Source organism: Geospiza fortis, unplaced genomic scaffold, assembly GCF_000277835.1.
Source record: "Geospiza fortis unplaced genomic scaffold, GeoFor_1.0 scaffold138, whole genome shotgun sequence".
NCBI classification, from domain to species: Eukaryota; Metazoa; Chordata; class Aves; order Passeriformes; family Thraupidae; genus Geospiza; species Geospiza fortis.
Genome location: NW_005054307.1, coordinates 280,983 through 306,030, shown reverse-complemented (window position 1 = coordinate 306,030; position 25,048 = coordinate 280,983). Strand labels below are relative to the sequence as shown.

Here is a 25,048-nt window from a genome sequence, read left to right as displayed (position 1 = left end):
AACTTTATAGCATGGTAAGATCTTTAGACCTATTAAAGACAGTGCCATGTGTACGAAGTGTGGCAAGTATGTGACTGCTTTCCTGTGGTTGGTTTGGCACAACACTCTCCTATCATAGTGTTTCTTTTAAAGAGAACTGGCAAGACAGGGACTGAAGAATGTCCAAAAGATAAATCCCAGGAGGAGGCAGACAGCCAGGATGGTTCTTCTGGTAAATTATGACTTTTTGGAAAACACTTGGCAATCTTTGGTGGATAGTGGTGGTCATAACCTATCTGGTGCCCAACCCAATTCAGATAGGCAAAGAGGAGCTGTGCAATTAGAGTTCTCAAGAGTATCCAACCACACTGTGCTCTTTGGCATTGATAAACAAGATTCCCCTTGGAAAATTTGCCTTATTGTATACCTGAGTTTCCCTAGTTATGACTGTTTTCTAGGAATAGCAAGTCTCTTTTTTCTGTGTAGTTTCTCAGCCAGTACCAGTAGTTATCAGAATTATGCAGTCTTCTTTTATTATAGGCACACATCACAGGTCTATTCACACAACCCACATTAAAAATGTTTCTGTTTACTGACTTTTTACTCCCTTGAGATAGAAATATCTCAAGGAAGGCAATGGAGCTGTGTCAAAGATTCATGCTGTGCTCTGCAATGACATGAGCCCATTCAGCACTGGTGGCAGTTGATTTGTATTGATGGAGACTTCCTACGTGTTGAACTCAGACATAATCTGTATTTGTGCCAGAAATCATTGTTTCCCACCTGTACAGTATAATCTGCTCCTAATGCCTATGACCTATTTTTAAATCTATTTCTTGTGTCATATTTATAGAAACACTACTGAAATGGTCAGTAAAGAGTGCAGATACCAGCCATGTACTTCTCCATATTTTGTGGTACATTCTTAAAAAAAACCACAAACCAAACAGTGGTACAGCTATTTGTTATGCATACTTACTACTCACTGGAAGAAATCATATCTTTCATCATTTATCCACAAAGAGCTGTTGTGCTCTGAATTGTACATAACTTCTGCTGTCTTTTGCATACCTGTCTAAGTAGAAGATATCTGCTGTGTGTCTTTACTTTCATGTAGAGCTGACTGCTCTGTTATCTGTAGTTTGCCATCAAAATTACACACAAAAATGTGGCAGGAAAATACTGACTACAGATGAAAGTGCTTATAAATTAAACATGCCATGCAACAGGACTTTCAGATTAAAGACCGTATTTTAAGCTTTGAAAGCATTTTGTAATGGAGATGATATTAAATGGTACACAAACTGCATGAAAGTTAGTAAGACCCAGCAGTTTGCTAACAGCATAATAAATAACAAATGATAGCAGTTTAATCCAATGATAGATTCATTAATATGATCTGAAAAGCAAATTGTCTGGTGGTTTACAGAAGGGAAGGTGGCATTGGAGAAGACTGTCAAAAATAACATTATATTGTCACATTTCTGACTAAAGGATTACCCAATACTCACAAAAACTGCAGTGCTAACACACTAATAGATTAAACTGGTAGTTGAAAGGTGCAGTTTAAAATCCAGGAAGACATTTCAGAAGATGATTTCAAGAGGTGGCAAATTCTTATTTATCAATCTAAATATTAAGATGTAGTAGCAGACAGATTTCCAGTGTAATTAATCAGGTTTTATTAGGTACGTACTCAAGTATACATGCCCAGATAAGAGAGATTGCAAAATGTTCATATAAGGGAGAGTGTGCTCACAGTGTGAATAACTAGTGGCTTCTGCCTGTAGATTTGTCACAGTTTTTCTCTGCTCTATCCCTGAAGAGTGTGGAGAGCAGAAAAGAAGCTCCAGCTTGGCCATGTGGTACATGCCAGTCCCCCTTTTCTGAACATGCCAAGTAGCATTACTTTTAGGGGACTGCCACAGCCTGGAAAGTAGTGGCAGACTGACTCTAAGCAGGACTCTGCTGAGAGCATGGGTCAAAGGAGGCAGGAGAAAGGTTAGGAATTAACATGAAAGGCGTAGATTTTCTTTTGAATGCTTTTTATCTCTTTAAATACTCTAAAAACTTAAAGATCTCTGCACATCTGTTTTTTTAACACAGTGTGGTTAAATGCATGACTTAACTCAGTGCCTTTTCATCTATTTAAGTTTTTCTCTCTGAAATTATCTGCTTTATCATAGATCAGCAAAATAATGTGAAATGCCTGTTGAGCTAAGAGAACTGTTGTACAGGTGAGTACTCTGGTACAGTTTAGCAGCCAGACAATGTTGACCAAAAGATGTTAACAAAATCTGTAAGAATGAAAGCAACAGGTATTTACTTGTGATCCTTAGTTGCATATTTAGACTGAAGAGAGACTTAAAACTCCTTGTCCTTAAAGATATGTAAAAGTCATAACAGAAGGATATTGGCAACAAGGCCATGGATATTGGTAAACAGTTGGCAGACATGGATTATTTCAGTCCAGACCCAGACTTCAAGGTCTACCATGGTGCAGAGATTCATTAGAGCTACCAGCCTTAGACCTGGAGTTGGCACCCTTTTTCATTATTCTGTCTTATTAAAATCTATGAGGTTCTCATGCTCCCTTCTTCTCCACCTCATTGTTTTTACTGCATGCGTGAATCACGAAGGAAATGAAGAAATTATTTTGATCATTCCTCTGTCTTACTATGTGTACTGGTGCCACGAAGCCAACTGTAAGCAGGAAAGTACAGGGAGGGGACCAAAAGCAGTCTTAGCAAGACCAAGAGCAGGATTTCCACTGCTCTGTCCTTACCTGGCTGTTCCTGCCCCGTAGTGCATCCACTCATCCAGTGGGGAATGGCAGAAAAGAGGGTTGAGCAGGAAAACCAGTGTGTCAGTGGGGAAGCAGAGCTTTATTTAGCGGTGCAGACCCCCTTCTCTCCCCATTGCCTCTAGTACACAACCCCAGTGGCAGACAGCCCCAGGAAAGCAGTTTAGCAGCCCTGTGGCTGTCTGGCTGAGTTTTCTTGCCATATGGTTTCCTTTACTTAGTTTGAAACTAGCAAAAGATTACTAGCTTCATGTTGGTGGCTCTGTCTTTGAGAGGTCACTGAGATGGCTGGGAGGTTGCTGCTGGAAGTTGTCAATATCAGTTATCTTCGGCTATTTTTTGTTCTGAAGTGGTTCTCCTCTGCTGCAAAAGTTCTGCTTAATGTAAGAGTGGTTTTGTCATTGCTGAATGAAGGCTGTTCCCAAGGTGCTGTGCTGTCCAACTCGACAAGTTTTAAAATAACGTTCATATGGTGTTAATTGACTTAATTGTATTATATACAGGATTATGTTTTACAAGCTAAGTGTGGGGTGTAGGATTCATATTCAGCCATGAAGAAATAATTCTTTGCAGTCCCTGCTTACTCAGCTCCTGCTTGTTTCACAGCTCTTGCACTTGCTTCTCATGGACTCTGATTATAAATACTGTTTTTTTAAGGCAGTCAGGCCTATCACTGGCTGTATCTCATGTGACTGTCACTTTAAGGCTCAAACAGCACATACTCAGAGTGACTTCAGCCTGTGTCTCATCTCCTTTCCTAAAGCAAGACGAGGGAGCTCTTCCTTTCCTCCGGGGAGAGGATTATGGCAGTAGATCTGTTACAGTCTGCACCCTGCTTGGGAGGGCTGCCGGGAACTGCTGCGAGAGGAGATGTGCAGCTTATGCACAGCGTGAAGCAGCTTAGCTCCCTGAGGTGTAATTTTAAGCTCTTCTTGGGTTTAATAATGGTTATACTTGAACCATTTTTCTCTAGCTTTTCATACTAACCATTAGCTGTAACATTATGTAAGAAGAAATACTCTCTTCTAGTATGATCCAAATTTTTATTTATTTTGCAGCTCTTGGTGGGGCCTTAGAGTATCTGTTTCTTAGTCTAGCTGTCTTAGTATATGTAGATATTTATATTTATATATAAAATGAAAATGTAAACTTGTAATGAAGTCAATGTTACTTTTTTCTTAGTTGCTCTTTTTTACCTTGATTGATTTATGATAGCAGACCCCAATGCTTCTATAGTTTTTGAATAAAATGTAGCATGTTTTAGTAGCAAAATAAAATCAATATTAAATTTAAAATCAATATAAAAATATATGTAGTTTTACAAAAAATCTAAATGGAACAAAATTTCAAGGGTTTCCCTTTGTCAAGATACTTTTCAATTAATATCGCTTTCAAGTAGATTACTCACTTTATTGGCATACAGGGATGCAATGGAGTTCATGTTGTGGCCAAAAAGGTGTTTTGAGAAGAAACCTTTGTGGGTTGTGTTTTATTCTAATCTTTTATTGCAAGCTACAGATTCCAAAAAGCGTAAGAAAATTGTAAGGAACATGCTGTAGCAAATACAGGTATTTCAATATATCAGTCATTTTACTCAGCAACTCCAGTAGCATGTTGATACATCTGTACTCAAGAGACTGTGGTCAGTCCCTGATGCCCTAGGCTGGGCTGAGGAATGGAACCACAGTCATTTTGCAGGAAGTTTATACTGGTTCAGGCTGTGCCTTGGAATATTGGATAGCCTACTATGGGAAAGGAAACAGCAGGGAAGGGATCAGAACATCTCTGTCTGCCCATGCCAACGTGCACCCCTGTTTCAATGACCCTACCAGTGAAGTTCCACAGCAGGAGGAGGCACTAACAAATGTTCCATAGTCAAAAGTAGTACCTGGAGACGATGGTGAAGAGCTTATAAAGTGCATGGGAAGGAGCAAATACACACCATCTGTTCAAAGCACACACAAAAAAATCTGAATTTTGCTACATGATCTCCTTAAATATGGTTGTGTTTGGCTGGAGTTTTTTCCACAGTTCCATTGCTCTTTTTACTGTCTGTGCTGTGATCTTCATATTCTTTCATCAGGTTTCTACATATTTGAGGGTTTTTTCCCTGAAAATATTGCAGTATGAAAGAGGACGTAGGTAATTTAGTTTAAGCAGAAAATAATGAGACAAGAGTAATAACTATGCACAGAGTGAATTTGTGGAAAGTGGATTCCTTTCACTCCGCTGGGTTTTTTTTTTTTTAAATACCATATATCATCTTGAAATTACTTTAACATGATGTCTGCTGTATTACAGGAAGGAAGAAATGCTTGTAATCCAATGTGACAATAATGGTGAACAGACAATCATTTATCATTAAATAGTTATACAGATCTGTTTCTTGGAAGAAGGTCAATTTTGACCTTTATTGATGAACAATAAATTGGAAACCATTTATAGTGCAATACATTTATCTACAATTACTAATTTTGTCTTAAACACCTTTATACTTTGCTCTTTTTCAGCAAGATTAGAAAATCCCGAAAGGTAAATTTCATTGAGGCCTGTCTTTGAAGGTTTTGGAATTTTTTCCCTTCTGGAAACAGCACTGTACCTACATTAGAAAAAACAGCCTTGGTTTCTTTAGTCATGTTTGTGTCTTTCTAGCCTTTGTTAATATGATTCTCATTTAGAAACAGGAACTGTGAAATGCGGTGTGGAATAAATAGATCTCTTCTAAATAGACATTGTCAAGGAAGAGCTAAGGAAGTGAATTGTGCAAATTCTTAGAACTGAGTAACGTTTATTTCAGAAAAAGACATGTTTCTCAGCTCTCTATCAGAATGTCCTCTAAGATGAGGTGGAGCAAACTCTATAAAAGATGGTAAATATTCTGGAAATTAATTAATAAAGATGATAATGGACCATGACATTTGGTCACGGTCACATTTTTTTAAGAAAGATCATACACTATTTTTTTAATCCTCTCTGGTGTGGAGGTTGAACCATTCATCTTAACTGTATTCAAAAGGCAATTAGGTCAGATGCTGTTTTACATGTGTGTTGATTAGCAACTTCAGTTTTCTTTTTTTGTCTGGCAAATGTAGATGTGATTGGAAATAGAATGGAGTTTTATGGGTGCATAACCTAGCTCTCTCTAAACCAAGAGCATTCTTTGGTCACTTTGGGACTCTGATTTGTGGAGAAAGATAATAGCATTGGGTATCAGCTTTTCTCTGAGGTGTTTCATCAGATGCATGGCTCTCAGTTGATAGAACAGTGCTCACATACTTGGAATGAGTGAAATCAGTGTCATCCACATCAGCTGCACTTCCAGACATCCTTTCCTGCACGTGGGCTGACACTTGGTCATTCTCTTCCTATTTATGCTGTGTCCACACCCTGCTGTTCCTGTAGGTTCTGCAGGGTGCTTCTGTCCACAGTGGTGAGTAGCTGATGATTGTGTAGATTTTGTGTTAGTTCTAGGACGTGGTGGTTTATGCTGGTGAGGAGGGGGATGTCAGCTTCTTGGGGAGTATTAATCACCTTCAGTTCCTAGGACGTGGTGTGAAATGTGCTTTATGGATGCTACCATGGTCTCAGCACTCATTTAAATACTTGAATGTTACAGTCAGCAGAGAGAGTGCTTGGCCAAGGCTGGCTATTGGGAAATCCATAACAGTGTAGAAATTTCAGTTCAGGTATGCACTATCCCAATTAAGGGGAAAAATCCAAACACAAGCACATCTAAAAATCAGTGAAAATAACCTCATTTGCCAAAATAAACTCCCATTCCTTAGCAGCATAACCCTCAGATATAAGTGTTCATGGCACAAATATAAAAACCATAAGAAGGGAAGCAGTCAGGAAGAATTTTCACATTTCTGAGAAAAAAACATTTTTCTGAAAGGAGGACTTATTAAGGTATGCTGCTGCTAGTGCAGCCTTCTACAGTACCTTGATGAGGGTGGAACCTTGATGAGGACAATTCAGGCTAGATTCCAGTTTGTTTCATGAAGTGAACACATTAATAAATTCTTTATGGTAACAAGCCTATTCTCAGTGCTTTAGCTTAAAATTAGTACTAGAGCTTTTCCATGGGAAACCTTCAATTAATTGTGCTGCTTTTTTCTTCCAGTCCTTAATATGCAATGCCTGATGGAATAATTCCATGACATGGAGTGCCATCTCATTGATCACAAAAAATTCTGCTTAGAGTGCAGAACATAAACACTTACTTGCAAGTTACCTCTTGTACTGCAGAATGTTATCGTGTTCTAATGATGTTTCCAGCCAGGTTCAAAAGCTCAGTCAACAGGGCTAAATGTGCTGAGAGTTGTTCATCTTAGGTCTGGTGAGAGGGAACTTCTGCTCTGAGTGATTAATGTGTTAAGTGAGGGGTGGGAGTTTCCATATGACTAGGATTTATTTAAATGATTAGGCTGAGATTCTCAAAGGACCCAGAGAGTTTCTTGAGGAGTAATTTCTAGTGCTTGACTCCATTAGTCTAGTGTGCCTGTTCCAAGCCTGAACTGTGGGTTTCCAAAACTTGAGTTTGAAATTTGAGAAGAATTCCCACTGATTTTTGTAGACTTCTTAGTAGGAAATTTAATTTCTTGCAAAACTTACTTGAGAAAGACTCTCACATTTGAAACTGAAGAAATGCCCATTGAATTTCTGCGCATCAGATGACATGAAGAGAGAAAAAAACCAAGCCACTAGTAAGAAAAATGGACCTGCTGAAATGTGGAAAAACAAATATGGGTAATAACTTTTGGCTTTTTCAGTTTTCTGAACTGCACTTGCTAAGTGGCATCAGAATTGCATAGAAATTTTCAATGTTTGTTGTTTCTTTGACATTCCAGATGAATTTTTAGAAGTCTTATATTAGTGTCTGGAATATTACAGAATGCAGAACTATTTTTTCTGTGTTTACTTGGAATAATCACAGAAAATATCTCCAGCTAATGTACTGAGAAAGTTGCTGTCATCTTAACAATTTCTACAGTTTGCTTTTCCAGTTCTTAAAAATGACAAAGGCAGATGTATGTCAGAGTGAGGAGAAATGTTTGTTTGTTTCCTGTACTACTCATAGTAAATCCATAACTTTACTTACTGATTGAGTTGACTGAATCATAAATAAACTGAAGAGAGCCTGTATTTACAGCTGGTAAAAAGACTTTTGAATACAACAGTGTCCTGAATTTAAGAAAGCATAGTAGGTTACATAGAAATATAAGTATTGTTCCTACAGAAAATATTATATTTTTATTCCTTAAAATTTTGTTTATCTGAAGTCATAAAAGTATACTAGTAGGAATTTTCTTAATGAGCACTTGTAGTGAAAAAGGTGATTTTTCTTATCTCACTGAAAAGACTCCCAATTAAACTTTATTTTCATTATGTTTGGTATCCACATAAATCTGGATTAAATAGCATTATTTAATTAGTGCTTTTTCTGTTCATTCTGATTTTGTAGTTGTCCTGGAACATAAAATTGACTCCCTCTGGTGGTTGAAACCAAGTCTCTGCATTCCAAAGAGAGCCTTTCAGAGCTCCCTCCATTCTGGAGAGCACAAATCACGAATAATATTTTCTAAGTTTAGTGTTACATCATTATGTAAAACCATAGAAATAGTTTTACTTGCTCTTACATAGTGTAGCATTAGTGGTAGGTTGGTATTGCTGTGTTTTGAATTTCAAGCACAGATTTACAGCCTTTTTTCAAGAAATCAAAGTAGGTTGTCAAAAGAAAGCAAACACAGATATGGACAAAGTAGGCTTGACATAATTTACTGTGGTGAAAAGTGAAAAAAAATTGGAAAGGTCCAATTTAGATAAGTAGTGTAATAGTAGTGATGCTAAATGTGTCACACAATTACATGAGCAAGGTCTTCTATACCTATTTTGGGATTTGTTTTCAGCTTGAGAACATTATTTGATTTTAAAAGTAAACATCTAAGAGTTTATCTTTGCCAAGACACCCTTTAAGTATAAAAGGAATAATTCTTCAGTATTTGGATTGCAGCTCTGAACCTGAGATGCTGTCTCTGTTTTTCAAGCAATTCCCCCAAATCTCCAATGGCAAAATATGAGAGAGACTTTTTGTGATTACTTACTGCAAAAGATTATGGTTTGGATCTGTACTCTACAAAACCACAACTGTCTTCACATTAATGGGATGAAAATATAAGAAAGCATTCTAGAAGATTGGCATTTCCTTACTTGTGAGTTCATAATGCTTTTCATATATTTTATGTAATCTCTTTTAGTGGAGTGCCTGCCTTATATAAGGTCTCAGTAATGGAAATGAGGCCATCTGCATGGTAGTCAAAGTTGTTTCATGAGAGACATACTCTATCTGCAGCAGAAAATAAATTGGATCATAATGCTTTTCATATATTTTATGTAATCTCTTTTAGTGGAGTGCCTGCCTTATATAAGGTCTCAGTAATGGAAATGAGGCCATCTGCATGGTAGTCAAAGTTGTTTCATGAGAGACATACTCTATCTGCAGCAGAAAATAAATTGGATGAAGACCATTAAAACCTTCACAGCCCCCTTCATCAAGCTGAGAGGGACTTTCCTCAGTAACTCCTCCTTAACTTTCTGTAGTGTAGCCTGTCTTCTCTGCCTCCTGGTGTCATTATCTGTCCAACTTTGGGGCTTGACTGCTGCCTAATGTTCCCATCAGCTGTATTGGCATTGTTTCGACTTTTCACATTCTGACACTCCTGACTGAATGCCAGCATCCAATAAACCCTACCTTTGCTTTGCTTTGCATCACCACTGGGATCCTATCTTTGCCATTCACTTTCCCTGCCTTACCAACAGTGTTTTCTCTATGCATGTAGTCAACTCTTCTGCTGCTGGGTATCAGTAATCCAGCAGGCAGGCTTCTGAAAAACAGCAAGCCAGCAATTTGGTGTTATCTATTTGTTTTATTTCAGTCCCTGTGCAAATATGCTCGGTGTTTTATGTGAGCAGAGGGAGACAGAGTCCCCTGAGTGTGCTGCAGTTCAAGGCAATGTGGTACAAAGGGGAGCAGAGTAGGAAAAATGTGTAATACAAACAGATGCATCTTTGCTAGTAAATATCTGCAACTGTTAATTCCACATAGAATATGTAAGAGCTTTATTTCTGAGCTGGCACTGTAAGTAATACTGGTATTGCCACTTTCCAACTGGCATGACATTTACTATCTCATTAGAAGGATTCTTGAAAAGGCATTAATATCCTTGTGTTGGATTTTTCCCCCTCCTCTGGGGGAGGTTTCTGTTCAGTCCTCCCTGTTTCTGTGCTTAGGATCAACCCCATTTTTAGGCCAGTGCTTGTCCAAGATCAGAATGTTCCATAAATATTTATAAGAAACATTAGAATAATATAAGGTCTTTCTTGATTTCCTGGATATAATAAACAGGTTGTAAGCCTAAGAAGTTATGTGTAAATGCTAGATTTAGCTATGCATTAAAAATGAGAAAAATCAAGCCCCTAATTATTGTGGTGTTTTGGGGAGCACATACTTCCACAACAATAACAAAAGGAACTGGAAGGTACTGTTTTCAATGCATTTTTGGGGTCAGTTGTCTTTTTTCCTAAAAAAACCAAAGTTGTCAACAGTTCCTTGAAAGATTTGCCCTACATCTTGCCTTCCAAGGGTTTTGTTGTTTGGAGCACTGGCTGTCACACCCCCGAAATAGCAATGCTATTTGGGGATACTTGTTCAGCAAACCTCCACCCACTGTCTTATTTGCTTGGAGCATGCTGCCCTATGATACTTCAGGACATACCTGCTGGCATGCCCAAATGGTAGCTCTTTTGATACCCTCACTTCAAGGAAGAGCTTTTTTCCCCCTCTCCTCTCTCTCTGTCATCACCTTGAGATTAGAATAGTGATAGCCCCACTGCTGTGAATTATTCAGCAAGTGTAAACTCAACAATGTCACAAATGTGCCTGCAGCATTCACGGGTGGAGAAGAGATGAAAGAAAAGTAAGCGAAACCCTAAGTTCTGGATGTATTTGGTACCCTTTGTAGCAGCCTCGTATTGCCTCTGAATCAGTGATGAGGCAAACGCTGCAGGTCTTCAGAACTCTCCATGGTGCCCTTTCAGTCATCCCTGGCAACCTGGGGGACTTGGTACACTGTCTTTTCATATGGAATGATACTGATACAATTGAAAACATGTTGCCTTTCTCATGTGGGTGTGGCATCAAGCATTATACATGTTTTTAAAAGGGAGGTGAGAGGAACATTTTGTATCATGTGTGCTCCATGATTTTTCTTAGCATTTCAGGATATGATGCGAGAATTGTGTATGTATGCATGTGCACAGACACAGTTATGTCACACATGCTTTCAATTTAAATAGTTAATTTTAAGTTTATATTGAAGTGACTGGAAGATACTGATAAGCTGGTACTTGCTGACTTGGAGACATTGTACCTACATAGTTCTTTAACCAGCAAGTGGTGCTGCCAAATTGAACCTGAGTTGGCATCTTCACAGCGTTCTCAACTAGCAGTGGTACTGATTTTTGCACAGAAGATCCACAGCCGAAAGAATGCTGTTTTACATTCTTCCCTGACTTTTTTTTTTTTTTTGTACATGGATAGCATGCAGAGGGCACATTGTGTCTAATTGGTTAACCAAATGCCATAACTAACACTGATTTATTATCATTATTTAATGGAATTATCAGTGTATCATGGATTTTGGAACTAAGAATAAAGTTACACAGAAATTCTACATTTTAACTGTATGTGCATTTATCTTTGCTCTGTTTTTATCTTGCCTGCAGCAGTAGTATCTAGAATTTAGGGTATTCATGTTCCTTATATCAAAAAGTCTTATTCTGGAAAGTGAAGATATGCCCCTGTGCTGATGGGTGTAGAGAAACATGTATGTAAGGGTTCTTCTAGGTGAAATATAAATAAAGTAACTCAGAACCCCAAATATAGCTCAGCTTGGATTTCTCGATAACAGATCATCCCAGGTTTGAGTTTAAAAGTGTTTCATGTTCTGATGTTGATTTACTGGGCACATTGCCTTTATTCCTGTGACAGAAGTGGTTGGCCCGATATTTGCATGAACTCTGGCTCATAAGTGGAACTTTCACTCATGTGTTCAGTATAGAAGAAACAGCAAACACTCACATTTAAAAACTTTCTAGAGATAACAAATTAGATGGCATTTTTGTTTGTGTTTGTTACAAGTGTTTGATTCAAAAGCCTATTTGGAGAGAAGGAATCTGATTTTAGTAAATCAATATAATAAAGCCTTTGATTTTTCACAAAAGCCAGCTAACTGTAACTTCAGTGTTGGTATTTCAAGGCCTCTCACTGATATTTTAGAAGTTTGTGGTTGTTAGAGCTTCCTTTCCAGGCCCTGGGGAAATAAGAGTATGGTAAATCAAAGCCCAGATCGCTGTTAGCATTTATTTTACTTCTCATTATGACATGTATGCAAACACTTAAAAGAAATAGGAAAAAGGTATAATCATGATAAGATTCTTTTTTTCTGAACAAAGGGGAATACTTTTCAAGTTTAATTTATTACACTTCTCCTTAATACTATAAACTGAATTGAGTGCCTCATCAAGTTTGACAGTTCACTTATACTTCTGATTCAGTGATAGTACTTTTTAAAATAATTACTGACTCTTGAGAGATAATCAAGAAAATAACTATGGAAAATACTTTTTCTATTCTGAAATGTGTCTTAATTTCTTGCATTTTTTCTTTTCCAAGTGAGGAAGTTTTAAAACTGCAAAATGCAGTTGAGTACTTAACTGCCAAAAAAGTTTTTGGGCTACCTTTGGAAGAAATTTTTCCTTTTCATTTGTTTTTCTGCTTTCCTTGTCCATGACAACCAAAATCCAGTGTAAGATTGAAGACATATAATGAATCAAAATATTTAATAACATTCAGTGAAATCTAGGTGACACTTTTTTTCAGTTTGATGCATTCTCCAGCATAATTGAGTGAGTGGAGAAAGAAACTGCTGATTTTATATATTGCAGAAAAGTTCTATAAGTGTCATCCTAAATCTGGATGCTTTTGTCCTCATGCTAAAATGAGATGCTCTGAAGGCTGTCTTCTTTCATCCCTGTTCTCTTGAGAGAGGCTCTGCATCTAGCTTCTCAGGTGGCATAAAGAAGCTTTGCCTATATTGAAGTTAACAGAGGAATGACAGATTATGCCAGCTGAGAATTGAGGTACAAGACTTTAGCTACCAGAGCTGAAATGATAAAAGCATCCCATGGGAGGTAACCTAACCTTTCACAGTTTATTGATCATCTGACTTGTACTTCTGATGTCACTAGTTATTCTTAACATTTCAGCTTTTCGCTCCTGCTGTCTGCCTCGCAGGTCTTGCTGTGGCACCGCTTCCCCCAGGAAGCTGCCAGCCACCTCTCCTCCAGAGAACAGGCTCCAGATTAGGGCATTTTCTGCACTCTTGAACACTGAACAATTGCTGTTCATTGGCAGTTTTCATGCCAGTCTCAGTCCTCTTTAGTCATGGCTATTCAAAACCACTTTGCTCGCTTAATTTCCCAGCGTCCTCACCACGGACACATCGCTCCTGTGTTAGCTCCTTATTTACACTGTGGCCTCACTGCCACCTTATCACTGTGCCAGGGCTGCCCTTAGATTTCAGAGTGAGCAGTGTCCCTCTAATGCAGCTTCTCAGAGCAGCAATTTAACTCCTTTTCCTGTGTTTCATCCTCTGCTCGTGTCTTATTGCCTGGCTAGTCCTTCTCTGTCCCATCTCCTGCCAGTTACTTTGTGGTTCACATGGCTGCCAAAATTTCCCTCTTACCCTCTGTTCCTTATTCCTGCAACTTTCAGCCTCCTACAGTATTTCATCTTTTCACTCTTTTCAAAGATTTTTTTCAATCTGTTTCAAAGACACAGTTATAGCTTTTCAGGTATCAGTGCTTTTCAAGTCCTGAATGAGTTGGCATATAAATCTGGTTAAAAAAATACTAGGTTTAAATTCTAGAGTAAATTTAAAGTATTATCTTTATTGGTGAGGGGGGTGAATCTTCCACTCTTCTTAGGATTTAGGGCTCTTTTCTATAAATTCCTTAGTGCTCTGATTATGTCATGACTGACTGATGGCTAATTCTGCAAAAAGTGTTTTTACTTTCTTTGTATGAAGAAGCCAAATGGAGCCAGTTTCCTTTACACTAAAATTTGCAAAATTATTCTGTTTTTTTTCATTTTATGAAAAGCATATGAAAACTATGAGAAGTACTGTACAAGTTAATAACTTTGGGCTCTTTTTTGTAGAGCATATTTCAAAAGAGTAGCATTGGTATAAACTCTCTGTTCTTCGTAATACTTCACCAAGATGCTGTCTGGAGTAAGGTGTGGCCATTTCTTTTCATACTGGTTCTTCTAGATTTTACTTGGGTTTTGTGTGTTTTCAGGAATATGTTTTTATTACCTAATACTGCTGGTTGGAGAAACTTGTCATCTGTCTTTTGTCAGATGTAGTTTTTAGTTTTCCAACTTCTGTAGTCCTCCTTGTTTACTTTATAAACTTTAACTGCTTCTTCTGTATAAGACTGCCTTGAACAACCTAGGCAGGAGAAGGAGGCTCACCAGCATTATGCCCTGTTCCTGTCTCCAGCCTTTTTTGCTGTCCGAACCCAACAGTGTAACTGAGGCATTCCTTTGGAAAAAGGTTAATTTGAATCCCTGCAGTCCCAGCAGTCCACGCAGTTCCTCTTGTGTAAGAATCATAAATGTACTAGACAAATGGTCTATAAGCAAGTTGGCTGGAATTCTTCTTGATTGCATCTCAAATCAGGAATGATGACTGTTCAGGTGATGACAACATTCCTTGTTTCAGTTGCTGGATTTAAAGGTGGCAGAAATGTTTGCCAAGAAAGGTAACTGCCAACAAAAAAGGGAAGATTGCCCGTCTTGGGAGATGGTGGTAAGAAAGCGGGCTGCTTTATTTCCTGATGTTTTCCTTTAGCAATTGTGATTTGAAAGATTTGTGTTTCTAATACACCAGGAATTGAAACCAGTCACCAGAAACAGAGTTTGAAATGCCATCTCTTACTGGAAGACTTAACAGTTGTTCAGTGTTCCCATTGTAAGGGATGATTTCAAAATGCAAAGCCTGAGGGTTAAACCAAGCTCCTTTACCTCTTTTTACACATGCTTCAAGCATCTAAATCATTCAACAAGCATGCCATTTTTCAAGTGTCTTATTTTCTTTCCACAGGATTTCAAAAGCCCTGTGGGAAGTGCCATCTATGGAGTATAATTGATATGGACACTCTTCTGAGACTATTTTTGTTGTTATGTTTCAAGATAAAGGCAATTGAGTATTTATAGGAAAAATAAATACATATGCCTTTTGCAATGTGTTGTAACTGAAAATTAAATATTTTTCTACTCAAATTTTGGCATATTTCCTGGAATCACTGAGCTTTCGGTAATGTTTTTAGTTAATATTCTGCAGCCTACTGTTGTATTCACCACAGCTGACTTGAGCTCCAAGAGTTTGTCTTTATTTAACCTTAGAGAGGAATCCCAGGCTTGCTATGTAGTTGGCAGAGCTGTTGGGAAGGATCTGCTGTGGACTGCAGTGGAGAGAGTTGAGGACAGGGTCTGAACCATGCCTGCTACGGCTTTACACCATTGGTGATATGAAAATTCTGAAGAATAAGTAAAGTTAGCCTTTACCTAACTCTGACTAATACTTGCTTTCAATATCAATCCCTTTCCTTCTTTTTCTAACATTTTTATGAATCCTGTTGCTTAGATCCTGCATCCCACTACTCCTTGTAATGTTTGAAGTTGAGGGCACTGATTAGGACATTAATTTTTTACCTACAGAGTATATATATACATATATGCATTCGTGTAGATGGGGTTAAAAACATAAAAAGCCCCAATGAGACTAAGCATTCTGCATCACCTTTGCTCTCCAGAGTCTCCAAATTGCAGTGGTGTGGTGGTGGGGGGAAGATGCTTCAGCTAAAAGTCAAAGCTTTTAAAGATGCTGATTCTGATTCTCTGCTCCATTACACATTTTTCACACTGATGTAGCTCCACGGAGCTGCTTTGTGTCTTTCTTGTCAGCTAGTAATAAGTAAGAATGTAAAGGGCCTGTGGCATTAGGACTGTGAAACAGACAGTAGCAAACCATTCAGTTTGATTGGTGATCTTATTGGTACTTGTTTAGAATAATTTCATTGATGAAGTTGATTATTAGTTAGTTCAATTTTAAGACAGTAATTACCCCTAAAAGTTAATATTTGCTATGTCAGCAGTTATTAGAAGTATTGGTGGTAACCTTACTGTTAGCAATATTTGTGCCAGGAAATAAATGTTTGTCTTTATTTGTTGGTAAACATTGGCACTGAAATTATATTAAATATTATGTATTGATTTCTATGTATTCAAGTCTAGAACTACCCTAATACTTGTTTTCTCCCACATTAAGGAATCAGGTGAAGGTCAACTTGCTGAAGTAGATCATTCCAGTGCTAGATTTATTATTTGAGTGTGTGAAAATTCTAGAAAATGTGTAGCTTACCAAACTGAGCCTGGTTTCAGTTGCAGATTTTACTAACAGTGAAAGGAAATTTCCATTGTTAAAAATATCCGAAGGCCTCCCCTCATGCTACGTTCTCTGAAAATGAAGAAATGCGATGCTGATCCAAGATGGGAAGTATAATCAGCCTGAATCACCGTGCAGATCTGTAGAGGTTGATTTTCAGCTAGTATCTGCAAAATAAGCTGCAGGGTTCAGTTTGCAAACACTATTGTGAAGCAAACCCTGCGGGGCTCAGTTTGCAAACACTATTGTGAACCAGACCCTGCAGGGTTTGCTGAGCTCCAGTTACTGCTCCTAGTAAGGCTTATTATCCTGTCACAGAAGATTTAAGAAAATCCATTTCTCCCCTTTAAACATGATAAACCTTTGTCACCTACAATGCAATTAATGTTAAAAATAGAAGAGGGCTGATGATAAGACTGTGACTTGCAGGCAATGAGCCATTGTCCAAGTAGAGGAGACTTATCTGGCAGGCCAGTAAGCCTACACGGTTTGCTGTCAGTTTGCTGATTGCCATTTCTCTCCGGGTTTGATGAAATATTCATGTCTTTGCTCTGCTCTCTGCAAGCACTATTGATTTCTTGTATAAACGCGGCTATATTTAGTCTAGACAAATGGAATGTGGATTGCTGCTGAATAAATGGGATGAAAGGCTGGAGGTTTGCCTGTCCATTTCTCTTGGTCGGTGGCAATTATTTATAATCAAGAGTAGTTTTTGTAAGTTAAAGGTGATTTTTTATAATTTAGTGATTAGTCTCAGAACAAAAGTAAGCACTTAGACACAATCGTTCTGTTGGGATAGTGTGTTAAGAAGCCAAATTATGCTGTGAGGTTCACAATCACAGTTATTAGGATTTAAAAAAGAAGGCCCAGAAAAGTATATGTTTTTAGAATTTTGAGAATAAAAAAAGTGTGATCAGTAGAAAATATTTGATGCCTTTTCCCTTATTTTTATAATATCTTTTACTAATAGATCATTTGACTAATGAACATACAGTTAGAATTCAGTCCCCTCTCCATTGGCAGCAGTTTCAACTTTTACTGCTTCAGTTTTGCTGTCTCTGCTTACTAGAATATTTCTGTTTCATTTTGGTTTTCTCCTGGAAACAAATACAGCTGCAGCAGAGAAAAAGGAGAAAATATGCTTAAAATCTTGTTCCCAAATAATTTCTGACAGCATGTTTGTTTTCAGTTAATAATCTTATTTTCCAGTGAAGATAGTGGAGGAGTAGGAACTAAAGTGAATGTGTTTGTGTTTCACTGTCCTCTTGTGGATGGAATCAGAACTGCTGGGCTTTAGCAGAGACCTTCAGCTGCTATTTATTTTTCTCTTGTAGATATGCTGCTTGTTAGTCTTTTGTTCTTTTGAAATAGATAAAGTTACTCTCACTCTCTTCACTTGATGCGAAAATCAGAGCTTTAAATGTATTGTAGTGGAAGTGATCAAATCACTGTTCTGCTGCCTTTTAGTCCCTTTGATTTAAATTAGGAGACAGAAAATAGAGGATCCTCCATTAAGTAGTTTAATGCTGGATTGGAATTTATAAGATCTAACATTTAAAACAAACTGAAGTCATTAATTAATTTTCTTACAAGCCATATATAGTGTGCTATGCACGGTGATCACTTCCCCAAAAGCTGTATTGAAACTTCTCATTTTGTGTATCATATTATTTCCCCATGTTTTATGTCATTACTTTGTGTTTGCCAGGTATATTTATATGCAGTAGCCGCCTAGCACTGAGTAGCTTTTCATGTGTAACAGTATCCTCAGAAAAATCTACATACTAGCTTTGCAAAATCTCTTGCGGTGCAGTGGGAACTGCAAGGCCTTCATCTTATGCTGAGCAAGTGCCCTGAGTGTTTATTGTGTAGCATCAATGGTGCCTAGGAGATTTTCACTAAATATTGCTCCGTGGTTTTAGAACCTGGGTTGTGTGCTAACCTGTTTAGCAGAATATTAATCTGGGAGTATTTTTGCAGAGAATGGAAAGGAAATGCTGAAGATTGCATACAGCATAGATTGCATTAAATGTTTTGAAAGGTCTGTGCATGGAAACAGTCTTTGGGTGAAATGGGTCTTTTTCCCTGTAGGAATGTTCTCTACTCTCCTGCTCCTGTTATATTTAATATGTCTATGTTTTGCTGTTTTCTTCCCCCAGTGGATGTGAAGTCGGAGGTTCCCGTGGGCCTGGAGCCGATCTCTCCGTTAGACTTGCGGACGGATCTCAGGATGATGGTTCCCATGGTGGACCCGATTATGCGCGAAAAGCAGCTACAGCAGGAGCTGCTCCTGATCCAGCAGCAGCAGCAGATTCAGAAACAGCTGCTCATTGCAGAGTTCCAGAAGCAGCATGAAAACCTGACCCGCCAGCATCAGGCCCAGCTCCAGGAGCACATTAAGGTAGCAACATTTTTCATTTATCACTTTCTTTATCTGCAAACTCAATATGCTTAAGCAGACACAGAAAGGGAACATGCCTGAAAGGTTTGCTGTGGCTGAGAGATGGTTTTTGAGTGCTCTTTTTTCTGTATTGGGGTGATAAAAGCCTCTTAAAGCAAAACTGCTGGCAGTGAGTTGCACACAGCAGACCAAGGCAATACTGTGAGAATCACTGAGTTCATGAAGCCACCACATCCACAAAAGATCAAGCTACCTATTTCACAACCTGGATTTTCAGCTGAACTTCAATATGGCTGGTTTTTTGGTATATACTGTTTTCAGTATATTACAACAATGCTTTTTTGGGCTACTGAGTTTGTGACCACAAATCAAATTGATAGGCAAGTGCATAATATTTGCATTTGTAAAACACAGACGGACCTCGATAGTGTTGTGTTTTCACTCTTCTCTGAGCTGCCTCATATAATACAAAAAGAAAATGATTTATGGGATTGCATGCACTATGGCAGGATTGCTATAATGGATTTTGACCGGGAATTTATGATCTTGCCTTTCATTTCATTTTTTCCCCTCTTATCTACTTGCCATTGTGCTGCTGTGCTAAGCTTCCACTTGACAGAGCTGACAAATGCAGCAGAGCACAGCAACCAGAGTTAGGTGATGCACTGGCAAAGAACAATGTGAAGTTTCCAGGTATCTTTGCCAAAAGAGAAAGAAGTGAAACCAGAGCAGCAGGCTGCTACCTGACACCAGAGTTCAATTTGGTGATAGCCAGTAATGCGCTATGCCGCTCAAAAGTCAGTTAAAAGATAAAAAGAAGTATAAGCATAAAAGCAAGCACTGATCCTCAGTTACTCAAGGGGGTTGTTTTAACCTGGACTGACCTAGAAAACATTGCAAACTGCACTTTCTCATGTCTTTTTGTTCTGTGCAAGTTACAACAGGAACTACTAGCCATTAAACAACAGCAAGAACTCCTTGAAAAAGAGCAGAAACTGGAGCAGCAAAGACAAGAGCAGGAACTGGAGAGGCATCGCAGGGAGCAACAGCTTCCTCCCCTCCGAGGCAAAGAAAGAGGACGAGAAAGTAAGAGCCAATGTACCATGAATCCTAATAAGAAATGAATCTATTGCCCTTTGCATTCTCCCAGCCAAAATGAACTATGAACAGGAACCTGAAGGAAGCCTATTCCTGTGTGAAATACGCAGGTCGAGAAGTCAAGACTGTGCTTTGAGAAGGGCAGGGCCACCCACTGCACCCACAGAAACACATTTCTGGTTTGTGTGCAGACTTGGAAGACTGCAGGAAAGCACAGCTTGACAGACTTGTAGATATGCATCTCAAGAGTCAAGCTCTTTATATAAAATAATGAGAAAATTTGAAAGCATAAAGCTTCACACGAGAACTTTCTGAAGAACTTACTTCTCAATACAGAAAGCACTACAAAACAGCAGAAATTTAAATTAGTTGCTGAGATTTGTTTCAAGACTGAAAATAAAATGAAATATTTAAGAATATCTTGGGATGAATCTTCTAAATATTTTGCTAGGACTTTTTCAAACTGTCTTGTGTTTGTTCTTGATGACATTTCTTGAGGCGTAACCAGGAGTTTTTTCTAGCTTATATATAGCTATAAAGAAAATAACTATAAGGGTTTGTTAGGATTTGGTGCTCACTAGAGGGAGACAGATACAAATAATTCTCTTTAGTGAGGTCAGTTGGAAAATCAGGTTGAAGTACAGTATGAAGATACTCAAAATGAAGCTGCCACAAACAGATACTGTTACTTGCCCTACTAAATGAGCACAAGAATTAACTGACAAAGACTGAAGCAGAAAAGTGCTTTTTTTTCTTTGGGTGGAAAAAGATATCACTTCAACAGCTGTAGGTGTACCATGTCGTAGGCTTTAGAAATTAGGGTGTCCGTGGTGCTCCTAGTACTTTCAAGAACAATGAGCCCATAAAAAAAATTCCATCTTATTGACCTAGAAATGTGAGGGTGTGGAAACTGCAGGAACAAAAGGTTCCTCTAAGTAGTATAAAAAAAATCAGCCTCCATATGAACAGTTAGGCTTTATTAGTGCTCCTGCCAGAGGAAGAGCAGAGATGTGACCTCAGTGGTTCCCTTCTCAATTTGAGCTTGCTGGGTGGCTGCTCAGGATGTAACAGCCAGCCAAGAAGCTTGTGACCCCTCCAGGCCCAGCCCCAGCCCCAGAGTTTGTTAGTGGTGATGATCTTTTTAATGAGTAGAGGAGGGAAGGGAGATGTGGGCAGGGGAGTTGGAGAATGAAGGAGAGCAGTAGTAGAGGTATTTTGTGGGCAATGGGTCACATGGGACATGCTCAGCATCTCAGCTGTAGTGTGTCAGGGTTGGGTAACCAAAAATACTTAAGAGTGTCAAATATGCCTTAGTGCTGCACCTTTGAAAGAAATGAGGTTTCATCCCTTTTTTTTAATGAAAAACCAAAATATGTTTTGTTTTCATATTTTTTTTTTCTCAATGAACACTATGTTGGCTATGAGTAAAGAAGCGTGTCCTATACTGAATGCTTGGCAGTTTAACCTTACAATGACATGCTCTACTTTTTGTTCTCTATTGAGCTGGCCACCAAGTGAGGTCAATATGCAGAGTCTCCTCTCTTCCAGACTTTGCACGTAGAGGCTCTTAAGGGGCTCCAATTAAAAGGCTCACCGCTGGCTCTTTCTGCAGTGTTCTGTTTGTAACCAAGACAGTGTTCACAATTTTGCTGTGTTACTACTAGTACTTTATTAAAAGAAAAAACATTCATTACTAAAAACTCAAACTGACCTTTCGTTACTGTCTTTTTAGTTCTATTGTTGGTTCTGTATTCGGATTGTTGGAAACTATCAGGAAATAATTTAAATTCTTTAGATACATCTGGCCCTGGATAAATGGCCTCATCTACTGTTGAAATATTCCTTATGACTTCACTGGATTTTTGGGTCATGGCCAGCTTCAGGCTTCCACAGACAAGTGTTTAATCCAAATGTTATCTCATTTTGACTTTTTCTGCCTATAGTTAGTTTATATTTTACAAAACTTCCAGCAATAAGGCACAGACTCTGTTTTGGGGTTTGTTTTCTTTAAAAAGGTAATTTTTTTAAAGTAAAGATCAGATGCATTTAACTCTGTGTTTCTTAGGGGCAGTGGCCAGTACAGAAGTGAAGCAGAAACTTCAAGAGTTCCTGTTAAGTAAATCAGCTACAAAAGACTCTCCAGCAAATGGGAAGAATCATTCCATGAGCCGTCACCCCAAGCTCTGGTACACGTATGTTCAGTATTAAGCTGCTTCCTTGTCTCGTTGAAGTATCAGCTAAAACTTGCCAGAATGCTTTTCCAGCAGGGGTGTTGAGAGTCTGCCTCCAGAGCAAGGCAGCAGTTCAACCCAAAGATTAGCAGAAAGCCAGAAGTGTTACATTTCTGGTTGAACTGAGGAGTATTTGGTGCTCAGTGATGAGAACTATACAGAAAAAGACTCTCTCAAAAATCTGTATAATTGTTTTTATTTCAGCTGGTTCATCTGTAGCATCTATAGCTGTTGCTATCACAAATTTTACAACCATACCTGACATTTTTCCAAGTATCTTATTTTTTTGCAGTTAGAACAACTTTGTGTTTGTCTCACTTGGATTTTGAATCAATCACAAAACATTTCCTCTTGAAGAGATGCTGCTTTTCTTCCAGTGGAGTTGCTTGAATGGTGTTAGTAATTCACAAGGATTTTGAGAAAGACAGCGGTCGTTTAACTTTCTGACTCAGGATTTTAGTATCCGAACTGCATATTCTTATGATAACTTGGCCTTGACAAGAATCTGCTTAGACCATGGAAGCAAGTGATTTTGTTGAGTCTTTCAAATGCTCTATTGACATGTTAAGAGTTTACAGTTTTGCAGTTTTTATTCCCCACAAAAATGAATCCAACAAAATGAACTGTCTGCATTTCTGAAAGACTTGAGTGCCAAGCCTGCATTGACCTTCAATAGGACAAGCAGAAGTGCATATGGTACACTAGATTTCCATCTTTTACTTATTCTTTTTAAAAAGGATTGCTGAAGGTTGACCCTTGGAGTTTGCATTCTGAGCTAACCAGAGCATTTTGGTGAAATGACTTAATATAAAGTTACATTGTGTTTGGTGGAGATACAGTAATTAATTCATTTTTTTCCTTCCAAATAATATGTAAAAGTGTCTTGAATATGTAAGATTTCTGGGCTAATAATCTGAGCTTCAGATGACTGAGTATGAGGAGCTCTGCAGAGGATGACTTCTGCTACGGTACAGAAAGTAGTACTTCCTCTCATGACAGAGACATATTACTGATTAACCACACTGTGTTGGAAAGACAAGCAGAGTCTGTAAAAGGCCAAGTAAAATAATGTTTAGATAAACACAAAGTTTGAAAGTTTTTTTCCTTTCCCTCTCTCCCTCTCAAGGTAAAAAAATCAAACAATCCCCCCACGCCCCCCTTCCAAAAAACAAAAAACCCAACCCCTGTTTCTGAGCCACATGATGCAATTTCAGCGTGGTTGTTCAGAAATCTCTGCCCACAATATTTCTTTCATCCAGCAGTTGACAGAAAACACTCTTCAACTTGAAGCTTCTCTGCTGACATGAGTGCTATATGCTAGTGGTGTGCTCACAAAATTTACAAATAGAACTTAAAGTCGAGGTTTCATTTACCTTATTCACTAAATAATTTGGGGGAGGAATTATTATCCAAGAGATAATAATTCAATATTTCAGATTATTTTATACAAGCCCTCCTGCCTTGAAAATCCCTCACATTTTGATAGAGAAGGTTTGATCAGTATACATCTATTTGTACATGATAAACATGCCTTAAGTGGCTTTTGCTGTGTGTCAGCTGATTCACATTAAAAAGCAACCACCTGAAATGGTCAATTCCCCAAACTGGAGACAGACCTTGTCTATAGATCAACATGAATCTTATCCTATGTGACTTCTGTAATGAGTGCAAAAAATGTGTTTTTAGGAATCCCAAGGAGTTCCATAACTTACAGTAAGAGTGAAATTGGTTACATGAGCCTGTGGTTTGTGCACACTTAGAGGAACAAGAACATAAACACAGCTGAGACGTGTACAACATATGTGGATAGTTACTGCTGGTCACCTCAGTGACAGCTAATTTGTGACCTCTGTGTCTGCTGCAGGGCTGCCCACCATACCTCACTGGATCAAAGCTCTCCACCCCTGAGTGGGGCCTCGCCACCATACAAATATACTTTACCAGGAGCACAGGATGCTAAGGATGATTTTCCACTTCGTAAAACGGGTGAGTTAGCGTTGTTTATTCGAGTCCCTTGCCCAGCAATTCTCCCACCCTTTATTTTAACCAGGCTGTCCATCAGCAAGGCATATATCATATTCCATACGTTCAAGATGATGCCATGAGTAAGTTCAAAGATCCAGACTGCATATTTCCAAGGTCAGCCTGGCCACATAGTACCAAGGGTTGGTGTTTCCCAGTGCTGACAGCTAGTGCAGGCTTCAGTTCTGATAAATTTTGTTCCTAACCATCACTTCATGGATCTTTATTTTCTTTGCCTTTCTTCTGGCTTTAATAACTATCTCTGCCCTATTTGGTAGATAAAGTATCTATCTTCAGATGGTATTCTGCTTTTAGACAGTGTCTTTCAGGGCATTTTGAGAGGAAATCATGGAAAGAGGAGGAATTGGATTAATAGTATATTTTGTGTCATTGATTGTTAGCATTTGTATGCATATCACAGAATATTCTGAGCTGGAAGAGACCCAGAAGGATCATGGAGTCCCACACTTCAGTGAATAGTCCATATGGGGATCCAACCTGTGACCTTGCCATTACCAGCACTGCTCTGTGTCCATTTGGCATGTCTTCTGACATATGGAAAATGTTCTTTTGGAGGTTTTAGAATATTTTAGAAGATCTAACAATTGAATATATTATCTTGACAGCAGGTGAACTGTAGACTTAGCTTTTTCTGCACCATAAAAAAAGCTAGAATGGCAGTGGAGTCCATGTGGCTATTGCCTCAGGACCTTGGTGCAGTGACTGGTATCCAGGAATGCAGGGAGACACTCAGAGGAGGGGGGAAAAAGGAAAAGAAAACATTAGATCGCTTATTGCATGACTCTGCTGTTGAGTGATATAGTTACGTTCAGAGAGAAAGTCTGACCCCCTACTGTGCTAACAGCCTTTGAATGCGATTTTGCCACTGGGAGATTGAAAACTAACTGCAAAACTGACTTGAAAAGAAGTGGCATTTGGAACCAGA

At 38.5% G+C, this 25,048-nt stretch overlaps 1 protein-coding gene across 1 annotated transcript in view; it reads left to right on the top strand.

The window, feature by feature from the left end:
• Positions 1–25,048, top strand: part of HDAC9 (histone deacetylase 9) — a 275,406-nt gene that overhangs the window by 30,610 nt on the left and 219,748 nt on the right. The window contains exons 2-5 of the mRNA XM_031066816.1: positions 18,510–18,751; positions 19,687–19,837; positions 21,915–22,041; positions 23,945–24,066. Coding sequence (XP_030922676.1) covers positions 18,510–18,751; positions 19,687–19,837; positions 21,915–22,041; positions 23,945–24,066 — 642 coding nt within the window. The remainder of the gene's footprint in view (positions 1–18,509; positions 18,752–19,686; positions 19,838–21,914; positions 22,042–23,944; positions 24,067–25,048) is intronic.